At 34.0% G+C, this 19498-nt stretch overlaps 2 protein-coding genes across 3 annotated transcripts in view; one reads left to right on the forward strand and one right to left on the reverse strand.

The window, feature by feature from the left end:
* LOC111046113 (ankyrin repeat and death domain-containing protein 1A) overlaps positions 1-19498 on the reverse strand; it is an 88518-nt gene that overhangs the window by 20870 nt on the left and 48150 nt on the right. The window lies entirely within an intron of this gene.
* Positions 126-12758, forward strand: LOC120352459. Of its 2 annotated transcripts, none has more exons than XM_039433064.1 (4): positions 126-251; positions 3290-3457; positions 10202-10361; positions 12170-12758. In XM_039433064.1, exons 1-4 carry the CDS (start codon positions 171-173, stop codon positions 12178-12180), a joined length of 420 nt encoding a protein of 139 aa, XP_039288998.1. In that variant the 5' UTR covers positions 126-170; the 3' UTR covers positions 12181-12758. The 2 variants fall into 2 exon arrangements, 1 of the variants encoding a protein (XP_039288998.1); XR_005571852.1 differs by lacking the exon at positions 126-251 and adding an exon at positions 2483-2583.

The raw sequence follows: 19498 nt of genomic DNA on the forward strand, positions 1-19498 counted from the left end.
AAGGTTCATCTATTTTACTTGAATTTTTATAATTTTGACAAAAAAAATCCTCCTCACGCAAACGGATACGCTTCAAGAGATTTATTGATTATGTCATTCAATCTACGAATCTGCCAAGTCCTCTATTCATTCATAAGTCGTGTGCAAGGTTTGTTGTCATTGTTCCTATAATGAAGAAGTATTATCAAATCATTTTAGTTTGGCTGACTGCTCTAAGTCTTAATGTAGAAGCAAGTTCTATATTTGACATGGTAAGACAACATAAGAATAACAAGCGACATTATTTAAGAATAATATAGATATAGTTTAAATAATAATAGGACTGAAATATAATGCATACTAATGTATACTATTGATTTTCACTTGAACTGATTTGTAGTCATTATTTAACAACCAGTTGTTTCATCACTAGCTTTTCTAAATATAATTGGACTTAATATTGCCAACAATGGCTTATTTTCCATTCAAAAGCGTACGTCGATCCAAAAGTGATTTGAAGCAAGCACTACGGTACTGTATTCTTAATACTTACAATTGAAATCACTATAATCTCGTATGATTTTAGAAGCCAAACTTCATTCTTTCGACATTATTAATTCGTTTACATAATTAATATGACAAATATTATTATAACCGAGCTCCGCTCTGGAGTACAAAAACATATTAAATTTATTACAAAAGAAGAAATCATAATATATATGTATAGTTCATACAGAAAGGTTCTATCTAATCAAAGTGGATTGAGATCAATTTCCAGAGGAATGCATAAATTTCTCTCACAAAAGCATGTTAAATTTTAATCCAAATCAGAGAAGACCATTTAAAAAAGATAGTTTATCAGATTGGTTCTACTGGAATTAATCAGGATTAAAATTTAACCGGTTCTTGTACAACAGGTAATTGAATGATTACAAAAGTTCAACAGCTGAGTCATAATTTTGTCTCAGTTCCACACACATGCACTCGCTAATTCATTTCCATCATCAACAGACGTCAAAATTTCCAGCTGTTTTCCCAAGGACGTATTTATCCTTTTAATGTCTTTCAGCGAGTTGTCCCATGGTTGAGACCTAGTGCAATCGAATGTTTATATCATAAACCTACTTTCTTCTAAATTTCGTGAGAATCGTTAGCCGTTTTCGAGATCTGGTCAAATACAGATAGTCCAGTCAATATAGACATAAAAAGGGGGTGTGCTTGCAATTTATATTGTAGTTCTGATTTTCTAATATATCATTTGGTTACATAAGAGAAGTCCAGAACCAATTTCTTCATGCAAAATTTCCTTGTGCTAGATACAGAGTGGCCCAAAAAACCTCGTATTTTCGGCTCATTTTCGAGTTTTCAGCTATTTCTGCCAAATTTCATAATCGGACAGAAAAATTTGCTCCCGCCTTTTTTTTCATATCATGAAATTCTCAATAAAAAGAGATCATTCGGAACTCTCTATCTCCAATGAGTACTGAGTTATGATTTTTCAAAAATGAGTGAAATTTGAAGGAAAAATCAATTTTAAAGAATTTTAGTTTTTGATCAACAATATCTTCCGATTGTTGACATTTAGATGCATAATTCAAAATCCCCTCTATAGGCGTATTTTTCTGCTCTACAATCTGAGAGCAGGGAAAGCGCTCTATCTCAAATAGATTTCCAGGTACACCTGACAACAATGCTCCTTGTATTGTGATAAACACCTAATTTTCAGCTTCAACCATCAACACCAACTATATTGTCCTCACATTGATATTTCGCACAATGACATAAGTTTATGAGACCATGTTCTATGAGAATCACCCGCTAGATGCACTCCATTTCAGTATTTCCTAGTGGAGAGGCGTGCTTCAGGTCACCTCAAGGATAAACATTTCAAACACTTATAACCTTTGACACAATGCTCAGATTTCATCGTACCACACTTCATTCTTCTCGGCTCGTCAAGGCGGTCCAAAATCATGCATCATAAGTCAAATTCGGTCGAAAAATGAAAAATTTATTGTTGAGTGTACTTAAGCCCATATTACAATACACAAAACATGGCCAATTTCTATATTCAAAGCTACATGTCTTGTGAAAAAAAGGCGTGAGCAAAGTTTTCTGTCCGATTACGAGATTTGGCAGAAATAGCTGAAAACTCGAAAATGAGCCGAGAATACGAGGTTTTTGGGCCACTCTGTATCTAGCACAAGGAAATTTTGCATGAAGAAATTGGTTCTGGACTTCTCTTATGTACCAAAAAAATATATTAGAAAATCAGAACTACAATATAAATTGCATGCACCAATGTATATAGTGACTGGACTAAAATATATAACCATCTAAACAGAAATTGCTCGTTTAATAGTATAGAATTTACAATATTATTATTGTAATGCTGTGAATATTGAGAGTGTATCATGGTAGTTTTTTGTGCATTTCCATGTCTTGCCTTTCAGGTTTCAACTGATAAGAGTTGAGAAATTTTCTGAAATGGGTTTTGATCCTTGGAGAAATTATTGTGAGACATAATGATTATCTGGGCATTTTAATGAACGAATTTATGTAAGCTCCCAACCAACCAAGGATTCAAAAGCGATATGATAAGAGGTAATATTTAATTGGAGTTGCAGAAAAACCGGGGCATAACATAATTGAAGAGAAGAAGAACCACAGCCAGTTACATATAGATATTTATCTCGGGCCACTCCCGTGTTTCGGATGGACACGAAGCCGTCGGTCCCGGCTGCCTGAAAAGCAGTCGTTAGGTCATGTCAGAGGCCCTGAAATTGATCAGTTGCGACCTGAGAACTCTGACACCAGACCTGAGCCAGCCAGGTCACTCGACATTATTATTATTTTTAGTTACATATACAAAACAAAAAGCATACTATCGAAATTTTTCAAATTAACTGAAAAAAATTAATTTATTCCTTAAACTCTGAAACGTTTTCATCACTACTGTAATATGTGGGATGATATTCTACATTAAGATCTGTCTGGTTGAATTATAAATTTGAAAAAGTCGCACTTCCACGTGATTTGGGAACGTTGATGTTTTGTCGGGTGGAGGGCCGAGTCTCAACTTATTCAATTTAGTCTTAAAAGGTGGCTTGTTTTTGAAGGTTCTTTCTTGACAAAGTTCTACATGATGGATTTTTAACTGTAGAGTAAGCTACAGATAGAAGCTCCCTAAAATATGAATTTTCAAAATTGTAAATACATAATTCAATTGACACATACTTGATTTGGTTTTTCTATAGTGAGACCTTTCATGTAAATGCTAATATTCTATTGGTTTCCGTCGAATGTGCAGGGTCCCTACAAAGTCGACCAGAAACAGATAGGAATAGACTATTGTCCCATCAGCAGTAGAAGATGCGTCTATGCCAAACACCATAGACGCCGGATTGCTGGCACTTCTGACTGGCTTTGGAATGGGTCATTATCAGTCATTGATGTTTATATCAAGAATACAACAACAGTAAGTGTTAACGGTTCAAAAATACAATTTTTATTTTACTTCAAAATTAACGATCATAATAGCCAATGCTGGCAACCGCACACAGAAACAGACGGACGTATGCAGACAGACGGGGAGACGGGAGAAAAACCCTCCCCAGGTGTTCGAATGTTGCAAAGCACTTGGAAGTCCGTCTATCAGCAAATGTCGACTCACGTCTGTCACTGCTGAGAGTGTTGGCCAAGAAACCTTCATCAACTGCAATCTTTGAACTGTAATTGTTTGTTTGCTTATATAACATGAAACCATTTATAACAGGTGTAAAATCTGACAAAGCATTTATTGGAACGGTTCCACTTGTTACTCGTTCCGCTACTATGTAGACATCATGTCGTCATTTTGTCCGTCTGCACTGGCCAGTGACGTCACATCACGGTTCTACGCCACTGCTTTAATCAAGTTGGTTTTCTTATTATTCGTCGTGTTATTATTTGTCGTTTCAATTTTAATATTTATACTATTCGATTTTTTTGGAATTTATTTTGTCTTTAGGCATCTTACTTTCTAGATATTTGTTACTTTTTCACCAAACGTTTGTAAACGTGTTGCTTACGTTTCTAACACATCCGGCATGTTCCTTTTTTCAACGAGCATTTAGCGGTTTCCATGTCTTTTGCAATGGTTCCTAGTCAAGAGTGCATCTACGCTCTCGGTCTAAACTTTTTATCCATATTCATCTGATCTACGAAACGTTTTTAAAAGTGAATTATTCTTCCAAATTAATTCGTTTGTTCTATTCTTCAATTGTGATTCAACTATTCATCGATTTCTTCGCATATTTACTCTGATAAACTTTGTCAAAATTGCAACCTCGTGTGGGCGTTTATCGCTATTTATTTGATCTACGGAACGTTTTTAAAGTGTGAATTACTTCTGCAAATTAATTCGTTAGTTCTATTCTTCAATTGTGATTCAACTATTCATCGATTTCTTTGCATATTTACGCTGATAAACTTTGTCAAGTTCACAACCTCATGTGGGCTTCAATTGCCATTCTTCTAACAATTGGCTTCACCTCGTGTAACTCAAACTTTCAAGTTCATCATCTCTACCATTTGGAAATCATTCTAAAAATTCCACAACTTGAAAGTCGGATTATTCATTTGGGATTCTACATGTTCCTGCCTACATTTCCACTGGGGGATTGGCCTGCTGTGGTGGATGCTACTATTTTTGTCATCGCATGGCCGGATCACATCATCGCTTGCTGATGTCCTGTTCCTTTGGGTACTGCAGATTCATTGCCTGTCTGCCTGGCTGCATCTCCTCTTCAAAATTTTATTCAGGTTACGTAAATCGTTCTATTCAATTTTCATTTACGTATGTATCACATAATTGTTTTATTGATGTCTATCTTGACATTCAATTCACTGAGGCCACCGACGCCTATTAATTGATCTATTGATGTCTATCTTGACATTCAATTCACTGAGGCCACTGACGCCTATTAATTGTTTTATTGATGTCTATCTCGACATTCAATTCACTAAGGCCACCGACGCCTATTAATTCATTGGATTTGACAGCTACCCTTGGCTTTACAAGTGATTTTCTGAGGCCAATGACGCCTATTAATTGTTTTGTTGATGTCTATCTTGACATTCAAATTACTGAGAAGGCCTATGCCGCCTATATTTTAATGTATTCTATTTGTTGAGCACTAGCTACAGCTCATTGTCATTTATTATTATTCCTTTTGTAAATCATTGTCATTTATTATTATTCCTTTGTAAATCATTAAGATTGAACTTTGCAGCAATAACTTTTCATTATAGCACTCAATTTATATTCGCAATTCAGGTATCATTAATATTACCTTTTCGATTATTGTCAGGCTTCAATGGTCATTAATGTCATTGACCTAATCTCATTTAAATTTTGTATTTCTCTAACGTTTTATCACATGTTGTAATTTTCCCAAGATATTTGACTCAATCTACTTACAATTGTTTTTGTATGTGGCCATCTGCCTATTATTATTTTATTGTTATTAAATCTCATCTTGTTGATTCATTTAGTCTTTTATTGGCGTACTTACCACACTTCAAGCTATCAGTATTTTTATGCACAGAATTCAAAGATTTATTTGTAGGTATTAATACCAACTATCATTCACAGTCCACTGCCCTGACCTTGGATTCTGTCATAAAAATTGGTCCTCCAGCCCGTTCATTTTTGATCTAGTGTTTACCTAGGATAATTGTTAATTTTTATTACCCATTTCTTGGTCCATTGAACCTTAGGGTTTCAGTGACCATGTGCCTAATAGTCTAGCTTGACGCCAATGATTAGGTCCCACTCTAGAGTATATTTTATTCCATTGTACCTTTGTATGTTTATATTGTTTAATATTAAGCATTCACACACTTGTTTCAAATTTTCAGTACTGGCTGCAACTCAAAGCACGCTGCGACGTGTATGCACCAGCTATCAACTATCTTGTACCCTGAGAGACTGAACCGCACCACAGAGAAGGGATTCTTCTCTGTGACCGCACTGAACTGGTCACAGACGGCTATTGCGCATTGAGAAAACAACAGACGGCAAACTACACCGCCTTGCGAGCTCGCTACTTGACTCGCCGCACAGCAAGGTTGATACAACTTGCCTCAAACGCACAGGCGTGCCTCTCTGCGTACTGGACCAGCGCCCAAAGTTGCTTGTTGGCGCAGCAATCGCATTGCTACAGTGCAGCATCGTTTCGTTCACTCAGGTTTTTCTGTTAGTTTTTAAGCATGCCCGATCATGAGGAAGATTCACTTCCTGAGCCTTCTGCTCTTTCCAATGCAAGAGACAATTTACACCATGAAATAGATTGGTTCATAACCAGCTATAGCGATTATGTTGTGGACACTGAAGCCACTTATTATCAATTGTTGACTGTCAAAAACAAACTAGGTTCACTTAGAATTAAGTATGATAAAATCCATGAACAGTTATGGAATTCAGAGTTGCAAGCACAAGACACTTCAACTCATTTTGAAATACTTAATAAGTTTATCTCCATTACCTCTAAGGCAAACGCTGCATTAACTGCTTTTGAAAGCAGACAACGCAACAATGAGGCCACTGCTGGTGCTTCCCAGCGGCCAACATCTCAAAACTCACATTTGGCAAATTTTCAGTTGCCTCAGATTCCGCTTCCACGCTTCAATGGGGAGCTTTCAAAATGGCAAGCATTCTCAAGTGCTTTTACCAATATTATTGGTAATCAGGATAATATTAATGACTCATTGAAATTTTTCTATCTTCGTCAATCACTCAGTGGTGAAGCTCTTGCTAGAGTGGAACACATTGAAGCTGACGAAAATGGTTTTCAGCTTGCATGGAACCTCTTAAGGGAGAGGTATGACAATAAGAGATTAATTGCTGCCAGGCACGTCACGGCAATTGAATCTCCTCCTACCATAAAACGTAACTGTCCGCAATCATTACGGGCATTCATTGACTTTTGCAAGTCCCACATTACCGCGCTCGAAGCGCTTCAACTTGGAGTCCAAATCAAGGACTTATTGTACATGAACAAAATGTTGTTGCAGTTGGATACTGCTACTGTTCGAGAATCAAATTCAAATCAAATTTATTTCCTCCACAAAATTCAACAATTACAAAATTTAGGATAATGTACCTTAATCTAGTTTACTTACATTCTATCAACAAAATAAAGGTACAAGAGGTGGAAATGAAACCACTGGCATAAGTGAAAATCACTTGTTCGCCAGTAGGAGTAGCATATTGTCAAACTTCGGTCATCCACATCTAATTAAAACAAAAAAAAAGATGTATACAAAATAACATAAATAAATTACAACTTATATTCTAAGAGAATTAATCAAGCTATGTATCGAGACTCTTAAATTTAGCAGAATAGTAGTACAATTACAATGGATGTAAATTAAATTATCTACACAATATACAAATCAAAATAATGACTCTCAGTTATCCATTTCTTAATATTCCTTGGTACACTTTTGGAAAAGTGTACATGTATGTACATGAATGGGAAAAGAGTGTTGGTATACACGACATTCCCACCATTGATAAATTTTGGAATTTTTTGGAATCACAATGCAAAATCATGGAAGCTGTTGCTTCAAGCTCAGCTAACCATCATCAAGGAAATGTACAGCAAAGTACATCCAACTCGGTTGGTGCTCATAGCAAGCCGAAGTTCAATCAAAATCAATCGAATGTTCAAGCTAGGATGCAGGTTACTACCTCTTCTATGTCACCTTGTAGTTTTTGTAATTCTGTTGGTCATTTTCCAAATCGTTCATCCTATTAATTCATTGGATTTGACAGCTACCCTTGGCTTTACAAGTGATTTTCTGAGGCCAATGACGCCTATTAATTGTTTTGTTGATGTCTATCTTGACATTCAAATTACTGAAGGCCTATGCCGCCTATATTTTAATGTATTCTATTTGTTGAGCACTAGCTACAGCTCATTGTCATTTATTATTATTCCTTTTGTCAATTGATGTCTAACTTGACATTTAATTCACTGAAGGCCTATGCCGCCTATATTTTAATGTATTCTATTTGTTGAGCACTATTTACAGCTCATTGTCATTTGTTATTATTCCTTTTGTACTATTGATGTCTATCTTGACATTCAATTCACTGAGGCCAGTGACGCCTATTAATTGTTTTGTTGATGTCTATCTTGACATTCAAATCACTGAAGGCCTACGCCGCCTATATTTTAATGTATTCTATTTGTTGAGCACTAGCTACAGCTCATTGTCATTTATTATTATTCCTTTTGTAAATCATTGTCATTTATTATTATTCCTTTGTAAATCATTAAGATTGAACTTTGCAGCAATAACTTTTCATTATAGCACTCAATTTATATTCGCAATTCAGGTATCATTAATATTACCTTTTCGATTATTGTCAGGCTTCAATGGTCATTAATGTCATTGACCTAATCTCATTTAAATTTTGTATTTCTCTAACGTTTTATCACATGTTGTAATTTTCCCAAGATATTTGACTCAATCTACTTACAATTGTTTTTGTATGTGGCCATCTGCCTATTATTATTTTATTGTTATTAAATCTCATCTTGTTGATTCATTTAGTCTTTTATTGGCGTACTTACCACACTTCAAGCTATCAGTATTTTTATGCACAGAATTCAAAGATTTATTTGTAAGTATTAATACCAACTATCATTCACAGTCCACTGCCCTGACCTTGGATTCTGTCAACAGGTGATTCAATAATGTAGCATTATACAATATGTAAGATAATAGTAAGGTATACCATATTTTTATGTAAGAAGTTGATGATGAGGTCATATCAATTACATCAGTGTAATGTTCAATTCTGTTCACAAACATTAAACATAAAAAGTTTCCAAGTACTGGTTTGGAATCGGTGTGAGCTATATACATATACGGCGCGAGAATTCATGGATTCTTATTGGCTGCTGCCCATGATTATCTTTTTTTCCAGTGTTGTTTTCAAGTACACTCAATTCTATTCCTTTTTACATTGAAAGGTTTATAATTATTGAATGTATCTTCAATTATTTTATTTATATAAGCTATGGTATGAGAGGATCAGACCATTATTTCAAGAGTTATGAATGTTCAACATTTTGATCCTTGAGGGTTTTGATCCCTTCTCCACTAGGAAAATTGAGTGTATGAGACGGGTGATTATGATGTGCGAAATCGAGAACCAACGACAAATGAGTTGGTGATCGATGGCTGACGCTGAAATATATTTTCGAAAGTAAGAAAATTCGTTATCAAGTGTATTTTCAAAATCTGTTTGAGATAGAAAAGTCACAGTAGGATCCTACCCACATATTGGCTTTCATTATACACTGGTAGGTAACCCATGCTCCGCAAGGTGCTAATTAATAGCCTTACAAACTGATAACTTGACGTGATGGAATCTTGAAGGATTGAGAATAGGCCTATAAACCTCCTTAGTGGAATAAGATTCTATATGCAAAATTTCAAGTTAATCAGTCCAGTAGTTGTTTAGACGTGATGATGAGTCATTCGTCAATTTCCTATCCCTTACGTGTACAAGCCAGTTCTTTCCTTTATTATATGATTTGACTGCCTTGACTACAAAGAAGATTTGACTACTGGAAGATTCTATTATTTTTCAAAAGTTATAAATGCGTCCTAATTCTTTGGTCCTTGAAGGTTTGTATATGCCTTCGTCCATCAGAAAATAGCAAAATTCAGGTCAAGGGTAATTCTGTTGGTAGACCTAGGCCTACTCCCTACATGATCCTATAAGAGCTCATACACGCGCGATATAACGACCAAAAAGTTGATGTTACAAACATGCAGCCTGTAGGCTACCATGAAATATGGGTATTGTGAACATAGGTACCTAGACACCTAATCAAGATAAAACGGCCTGCCGGTACTTATTGTCTCAGATTGTAGAGAACATGAATACCTGAACTATCCATTCAGGATATTATCCTTCCAGGTTGATACCTTTATATTAACATTCAGGAAATATAGTTAATTGAAATATTAGTTACCTCCAAAAATCAGGGTTTCAAAAAACAGAAATTGCAAGATAATTGTACAGTTTCAAAAAACTGAAAAAAGAAAGTGAACACTGAACGAATCGATTTCTTGGCTACTTGTATGTGAGATTTTGGTGGTATTGTGAACATAGATGATTTTAGAAACGATTATCCTCAAATCATTTTTCCATTTTCAGATGAGAGTTGTAGCCTATACAAAAGGTGCAAACGGACGCTACCAAAGCCTGATTGATATTACGCGACCATTCTGTTCATGGTTGCGGCTTGTAGAACCATCGATGAACGATTTTTTGGAACCATGCTGGCTACGTTTACAAATGTTATTTTATTTTTCCGGTAATATATTGAAGACTTTTCTCAATCATTGAAAATTGATTTAGGTTTCCAACTATTCGATTGAAAGAATTATAGATTATATGTTCTGTTTGTTTTGTAAACAATCAACCAATAAAACCCTCTTTCCGCTACCACCCAAGTGGGTGCAATGCACCCAATTTGATGCATTGATGATTAAACCTAACCGCCCGGCGTAATCATATGATCACAGGCTAAAGCGTCAAGACATTTTATCGCAATGAAGGGATTTTTATTGTTTCTTAATTGGTATGCATGTCATGACATTTTGAAAGATATTTTAAATGAATGGAAAGAAAATAATATTTCTAGAGTAAAATGTTACCTATTACAAGTTACATGTGACACTGGTCAAGTGAATAAGCCTACATGTGACAAGTGAGCTTTTGCGACGGGTAGACACATTATTGAGGTCTATTTCATTTGCACAGTGACAATTTTAACATATTTATTTTTTTATGGAGTTGAAACTTGGAGTTGACATCCAAATTGATAACGTGGTGAACTTCAGGTAAAATACATCAGGATTCATCAATAACATCAGGATGTTATTGTAAATACATTTGTCCATTTTCGCTAATTAATGGGAAACGCACATACCTTACCATGTAGTTGTTCAAGGACTGGACAGCCTTAGTAAATCATTGAGTCAGAGTGATAAAAATTTAGAAAAATTATAACTGATACTAGAAGCCAAAACATTTTTCCTTAATTTTTTCAAGTGAAGATATTTCATATTTTCTGTAATAGTGTGAAATTGAGTGGGCATATTGTAGTTGTTTTTTTTGTGTGTCTTATTCATTTTTCAGGTTTTTGAACTGGAATGAACTTTGATTCGTACTTTCAGATTTTAGTGTGAGAATATTCGACCATGTTTATTGAATTTGCTAACTTGTTGCTTAGATGTCAAAATTAAAGCAATTTTCGTGCATTTTCCAAATACAGTTTCAATTTCATGTCGAAAAAGCCACTACCTATATTTGAAAATTGTACAAGCATTGACCTTTTTGCAGCTTTGGCTTTTATACTGGAAGTTATGCTCAATACTCGTGGTGGAAGAATAATTTTCAGTGAAAAATCCACAGTTCGAATTGAGACATAACCGGAAAAACATCATGTAATGGTGCGCGAGCCTCGGCCCTCCTCTGAATGGGTCTGTTGCCTATCCAGAGGGACAAATTGAAAAGTTTTTATAGTTATAAGTAATTTTTATTTAGTTAAATAGGAACCAAAATTTAATAGAGAAAGTGGGAGTAGAATATCCTATTATATTAAAGTCAGGAAATTATTTGTGCGTGTGAGTTCCAGTATAGTGAGTTTTCTTAGATCGAATGTGTGTGTTTCTGAAGAGTCCAAATTTAAACTGTAAAAATAGTGAGTGCTAAACTTTTGTTGTTTTCGTATTATAACTCAAAATTTAGTAACATCGGTTACATTTCAATAAACAAACAAAATATGCATATAATGGGAACTGCCTCGATAATTACCAGAGCATTCAAGGCTCACATTTGTTTTTGAACAATATTTGCATAAATTGTGATATTTTTCTGTCTAACTGCTCTTACTCCAACCCTTCAATCCTACGTACTCTTAATTTCCTAACACAAATACAACATACATATTAAAAATCAAATACAATAGAATGCAACATTTTTCATGAGAGACAATAATAATAATTTGGCTTAGATTATTTTTAGTGATAAAACATCTCACAATGACAGGAAAAAATACTACCATATTACTTTAAAAATAAGATGAGAAAAGTAATTCAATTGGAAATATTGTTTCAGGGCTTTTATGAAACAAAAGACTTCTTTCTACAACCGCAGAAGCATTTCCAGCTAGCTGGAGTTCCAGTTCTACCCTATGGATCTTACAAAATTGAATTCCGCATCAACAATGATATCAGAATCAACTGTTTTTGTGGTGTATTGTTCATTGATTTGGTTCCAGATATAGATGCCATACGAAATAGAACAATACAACATAACCAATTTTTCAATAATTCAACATATCCTTTTTGAACATCTAGATCTTCGGGTGACAACATATGTGGGCTATTATAGTCTGATTAAAACAAGTTGTAAATGTGCTACTAGATGACAAAAAAGATACAGTAGGATATCCACGAGGACATATTGTGCAGAGTTGCGACCTTCAATTGCAAGACCATATCACTTAATGTATTCAATGAGACAACCCTCTGTATCAACTGCCTAGTCAAATTGAATGTATCCATTGTTCATTCTCTTTATATAATTAAGGAGACTTGATGCTTAATTAGACATAATTAATTAGACTTGATGCTTGAAGAAGATCGACATCCTCAAACCAAATAATGTTTTCTAAACTGGATTAAATAAATTGATTAGCTACAACTTGAAATTCATTTGATCACTTCACTAGTCTCTAAGATGATTGTATGTATGCGTATGCTTTCAGTTTTTGAAATAATCTATTAAAAATCATTGACATTTTTGGCAAAGAATCACACTAGATTCTGAATCACTGAAAAATCTTGGATCGCTGATTCTCGAAAATATAATTATATTGAATTAATCAAATACTGTAGTGAATTAGTATGTTTTTACATATAATTTTGTTTAGCATTGAAAAAAATCAAATGTTATTTGAATATTCATTTATCATGAAGGAAGATTTCCATTTGGCATAATATGAATGAGTCAATGACAATCCATACCGATTTGGTTCCAGCTAATCTTATACATAATATATGCATATTATATATATTGTTTATATTATGAGTTAAAATAGAAATTCTTCTTTTATCATCATCATTTTCGTTGAAACTATATCAAGTCTAAAGCTTTTATGAGCATACCCAAAGAGAAAATCGCATTCCAATTAGAGAGTAGTTGTAGGCTACAGGCTAAATTGGACCGATAATTTAACAAAGGTGTTTGTCAGTTAATTTACAATCAATTTACATACTCATTACTAATTAGGTAATTTACAAAACTTTTATGAGTGAAGCTATTCTTGGACGTTTTTCAGTTTATCGCATGATAGTGATATCTTGTGGATGAGAACTGACTCCCCAACTTTGTAAACTTCCTCTTCAAATAGTGTATATCTATGGCATGTTTTCCCTCACATCTTATAAGCATAATTTGTCAAAATAATCCCATAAAATCAATTAGGCCTGAATTTTTTTAATTATAATGGAGAAGTGGAAGCACCTGAATTATACTTTCCCTATGATTGGAAATAATGTTCCAGGAAAATGAAAAATAGTTATCAGCTTTACTGGCCAAAACAATAAATATAATGAAATTTTATAGCCTACAAAACAATAATGATAATCATAAAAACTGAAGTAGGATGTACAGATGTACAGATAGCCTTCTCAAAATTATATGATATCAATGATGAAGAATTAATATATGGAACTATATATGGAAAACTCTACTGTTACAATCGAATAAACAGTTATCTATCAAGGTTCATCGAATAATTTATCTATTATACTTGATTTTTTATCATTTTGACAAAAAAAATCCTCCTCACGCAAACGGATACGCTTCAAGAGATTTATTGATTATGTCATTCAATCTACGAATCTGCCAAGTCCTCTATTCATTCATAAGTCGTGTGCAAGGTTTGTTGTCATTGTTCCTATAATGAAGAAGTATTATCAAATCATTTTAGTTTGGCTGACTGCTCTAAGTCTTAATGTAGAAGCAAGTTCTATATTTGACATGGTAAGACAACATAAGAATAACAAGCGGCATTATATAAGAATAATATAGATATAGTTTGAATAATAATAGGACTAAAATATAATGCATAATAATGTATACTATCGATTTTCACTTGAACTGATTTATTGTCATTATTAACAACCAGTTGTTTCATCACTACCTAGCTTTTCTAAATATACATTGGTCTTGATATTGTCAACAGTGGCTTATTTTCTATGCAAAAGCGTACGTCGATCCAAAAGTGATTTGAAGCAAGCACTACTGTATTCTTAATACTTACTATTGAAATCATTATAATCTCATATGATTTTAGAAGCCAAACTACGTTCTTCCGACATTATTAATTCATTTACATAATTATTTACAATATTATTATTGTAATGGTGTGAATATTGAGAGTTTGTCATAGTAGTTTTTTGTGCATTTTTATGTCTTGACTTTCAGGTTTCAACTGATAAGAGTTGAGAAATTTTCTGAAATGAGATTTGATCCTTGGAGAAATTATTGTGAGAAATAATGATTATCTGGGCATTTTAATGAATGAATTTATGTAAGCTCCCAACCAACCAAGGATTCAAAAGCGATATGATAAGAGGTAATATTTAATTGGAGATGCAGAAAAACCAGGGCATTACATAATTGAAGTGGGGAATAACCACAGCCAGTTACATATACAAAACAAAAAGCATACTATCGAAATTTTTCAAATTAACTGAAAAAATTGAATTTATTCCTTCAACTCTGAAACGTTTTTATCACTACTGTAATATGTGGGATGATATTCTACATAAGGATCTGTCTGGTTGAATTATTATAGATTTGAAAAAGTCGCACTTCAACGTAATTTGGGAACGTTGATGTTTTGTCGGGTGGAGGGCCGAGTCTCAACTTAATTAATTTAGTCTAAAAAGGTGGCTTATTGTTCTTGAAGGTTATTTCTTAACAAATTTCTACATGATGAAATTCTCAACAGTAGAGTGAGCTACAGATAGAAGCTCCACTCCCTAAAATCTGAATTCTCAAAATTGTAAATACATAATTCAATTGACACATACTTGATTTGGTTTTTCTATCATGAAACGTATTATGTAAATGCTAATATTCTATTGGTTTCCGTCGAATGTGCAGGGTCCCTACAAAGTCGACCAGAAACAGATAGGAATAGACTATTGTCCCATAAGCAGTAGAAGATGCGTCTATGCCAAACACCATAGACGCCGTATTGCTGGCACTTCTGACTGGCTTTGGAATGGGTCATTATCAGTCATTGATGCTTATATCAAGAATACAACAACAGTAAGTGTTAACGGTTCAACAATACCATTTTTATTTTACTTCAAAATCTATTCCTCATTAACGATCATAATAACCAATGCTGGCAACCGCACACAGAAACAGACGGACGTATGCAGACAGACGGGGAGACGGGAGAAAAACCCTCCCCAGGTGTTCGAATGTTGCAAAGCACTTGGAAGTCGGTCTATCAGCAAATGTCGACTCACGTCTGTCGCTGCTGAGAGTTTTGGCCAACAAACCTTCATCAACTGCAATCTTTGAACTGTAATTGTTTGTTTGATAAATAACATGAAAACATTTATAACAGGTGATTCAATAATGTAGCATTATATACAATATGTAAGATAATAGTATAAGGTACCATATTTTTATGTAAGATGTTGGTGATGAGGTCATATTAATTACATCAGTGTAGTGTTCTTCAATTCAATTCACAAACATGAAAAATTTCAAGTTTCCAAGTACTGGTTTGGAATAGGTGTAAGCTATATACATCTACGGCACGAGAATTCATGTATTCTTATTGGCTGCTGCCCATGATTATCTTTTTTTCCAGTGTTGTTTTCAAGTACACTCAATTCTATTCCTTTTCACATTGAAAGGTTTATATTGAATGTATCTTCAATTATTTTATTTATATAAGCTATGGTATGAGAGGATCAGACCATTATTTCAAGAGTTATGAATGTTCAACATTTTGATCCTTGAGGGTTTTGATCCCTTCTCCACTAGGAAAATTGAGTGTATCAGACGGGTGATTATGATGTGCGAAATCATGAACCAACGACGAATAAGTTGGTGATCGATGGCTGAAGCTGAAATATATTTTTCGAAAATAAGGAAATTCATTATCAAGTGTATTTTCAAAATCTATTTGAGATAGAAAAGTCGCAGTGGGATCCTACCCACGTATTGGCTTTTATTATACACTGGTAATTAACCCATGCTCCGCAAGGTGATAATTGATAACCTTACAAACTGAAAACTTGACGTGATGGAATCTTGAAGAATTGAAAAAAGGCCTATAACCATCCTCAGTGGATAAGGAATCTATATGCAAAATTTCAAGTTAATCAGTCCAGTAGTAGTATAGACGTGATGAGTCATTCGTGAATTTCCTATCCCTTACGTGTATAAGCTAGTTTTTTCCTTTATTATACGATTTAACTGCCTTAACTACCAGAGGAATACTAGAAGATCCTATCATTTTTCAAAAGTTATAAATGCGTTCTAATTCTTATTTGGTCCCTGAAAGTTCGTATATGCCTTCGTCCATCAGAGAATAGCAAAATTCAAGTCAAGGGTAATTCTGATGGTAAACCTACTCCCTACATGATCCTATAAGAGCTAATACACGCGCGATATAACGACCAAAAAGTTGATGTTACAAACGTGCAGCCTGTACCATAAAATATGGGTATTGTTAACATATGTACCTAGACACCTAATCAAGATAGAACAGCCTGCCGGTAATTATTGTCTCAGATTGTAGAGAACATGAATACCTGAACTATATCCTTTCAGGATATTATCCTTTCAGGTTAATACCTTTATATTAGCATTCAGGAAATATAGTTCATTGCAATATTAATTACCTCCAAATATCAGGGTTTCAAAAAACAGAAACTGCAAGAAAATTGTGCAGTTTCAAAAAACTGAAAAAAGAAAGTGAACACTGAAGGAATAGATTTCTTGGCTACTTGTATGTGAGATTTTGTTGGTATTGTGAACATAGATGATTATCCTCAAATCCTTTTTCATTTTTAGATGAGAGTTAAGACCTATGCAAAAGGTGCAAACGGACGCTACCAAAGCCTGATTGATATTACGCGACCATTCTGTTCATGGTTGGAGCTTGTGGAACCATTCATGAACGATATTTGGAATCATGCTGGCTACATTTTCAAATGTTATTCAGTTTTTCCGGTAATATATTGGAGACTTTTCTCAATCATTGGAGAATTAATTTAGGTTTCCAACTATTCGATTGAATGGATTATGAATTATGATCTGTTGGTTTTGTAAATCAACACAACCAACCAATAAAACCCCCCTTTCGCTATCACCCAAGGAGGTGCAATGGACCAAATTTTGATGCATTCATTAAACTTTAGCGCCTGGCGTGATCATATGATCACAGGCTAAAGCATCAATAACTTTTTTCGGAATGAAGGGATTTTTTTATTTTTTAATTGGTATGCATGTCATGACATTTAGAAAGATATATTAAATGAATGGAAAGATAATAGTATTGCTAGTGTAAACATTTTACCTACAGAAGCTCATGTGACACTGGTCAAGTGAATAAGCCTAAATGTGACAAGTGAACTTTTGCGACGGGTAGACACATTATTGAGGTCTATTTGCACAGTGCCAATTTTAACAGATTTTTTATTTTATGGAGTTGACATCTAAATTGATGAAGGTGATGAACTTCAGGTAACATACATCAGGGTTCATTAATAACATCAGGATGTTATTATAAATACATTTGTCCATTTTCGCTAATTAATGGAAGATTTATGAAGTTCTATAGTTTGGATGGAGAATGGGAAACGCACATACCTTACCATGTACTTGTTAAAGGACTGGACAGGCTCAGTAAATCATTGAGTCAGAGTGATATTTTTTTAAAATTATAACTGATACTAGTAGCACGAAACGGTTTTCCTTAGTTTTTTCAACTGATAATATTTCATATTTACAATAAACAAACAAAATCTGCATATAATGGGGACTGCTTCGATAATTACCAAAACATTCAAGGCTCACATTGGTTTTTGAACAATATTTGCATAAATTGTTATATTTTCCTGCCTAACTGCTCTTACTCCAACCCTTCAATCCTACGTACTCTTAATTTCCCAACACACATCCAACATACTTGGTATTAAAAAGCAAATACAATAAAATGCACTATTTTCATAAGAGACAATAAGAAGTATAGGCATAGATTATTTGTAGTGTTGAACCATCCTACAATGAAGGGAAAAAATACTACCATATTATTTTGAAAATAAGATGAGAAAATTTGGTCAATTGAAAATATTGTTTCAGGGCATTTATGATGCAAAAGACTTCTTTCTACAACCTCAAAAGCATTTCCAGCTAGCTGGAGTTCCAGTTCTACCCTATGGATCTTACAAAATTGAATTCCGCATCAACAATGATATCAGAATCAACTGTTTTTGTGGTGTATTGTTCATTGATTTGGTTCCAGATATAGATGCCATACGAAATAGAACAATACAACATAACCAATTTTTCGATAAATTCAACATATCCTTTTTGAACATTTAGATCTTCGGATGAAAACATCATGTGGGCTATTATAGTCTGAATAAAACAATTTGGGACATGAGCTACCAGATGACAAAAAAAGATAGAATATCCACGATGACATATTGTGCAGGGTTGCGACCTTCACTTGCAAGACCATATTTATCACTTAATGTATTCAATGAGACAGCCCTGTATCAATTGTCTAGTCAAATTGCATTTATTCAAGTATATTGTCCTGCATGAGAAGTCAATATAGCACTATTTGGCAACACAGATATTTGATCATCTGGGAGCTCAAGTCTCAACTCGTTCAATACAGAATAGCCTATCTAATGATAATGATACGGATGTTCTATTTTATGATAATTATTTGGGAGTAATAAATTGTTTTTGAATTTTGTTGTGAATATTAAATTATGATGGATGATTATTTTACATTTTTTTCTGAAGATCCCATTTTAACTCCAGCACAACTCATCAGAGTAACTTATAGGACTAACGAGTCAGACGAAGAGCCAGAAATTTCAAATAGCCAGAAATGTATAATATGTGAGAGAATGTGTGTAATAGAAGTTAAACTTGATAAAGTTGACATGACGAAAATATATCCCAGAGAACCAATAATAATTGAAATTTGAAACAGTGATGTCTTTTGATTAACTACTGATAGCTTCCAAACAGCACCTTATTCATTTATTAGGTTTACTACAATATTGTTTAATCAACCAATTTCAATATTTACACCCCAAAGTATTTTCCAATTTATTGTACTGTGAATATCCTACTACAGTTTTTATCTCTTATACGCGGTTGTTATGA

Source organism: Nilaparvata lugens, chromosome 7 (genome assembly GCF_014356525.2).
Source record: "Nilaparvata lugens isolate BPH chromosome 7, ASM1435652v1, whole genome shotgun sequence".
Taxonomy (NCBI): Eukaryota; Metazoa; Arthropoda; class Insecta; order Hemiptera; family Delphacidae; genus Nilaparvata; species Nilaparvata lugens.

What these genes read in the sequence shown, in the direction of transcription:
- LOC120352459 (XM_039433064.1), top strand. Translation starts at nt 171, where the DNA reads ATGAAGAAGTATTATCAAATCATTTTAGTTTGGCTGACTGCTCTAAGT. An exon ending in CAAGTTCTATATTTGACATG is followed by an intron (nt 252 to 3,289) that starts GTAAGACAACAT and finishes TCGAATGTGCAG; the next exon opens with GGTCCCTACAAAGTCGACCA. An exon ending in ATATCAAGAATACAACAACA is followed by an intron (nt 3,458 to 10,201) that starts GTAAGTGTTAAC and finishes TTCCATTTTCAG; the next exon opens with ATGAGAGTTGTAGCCTATAC.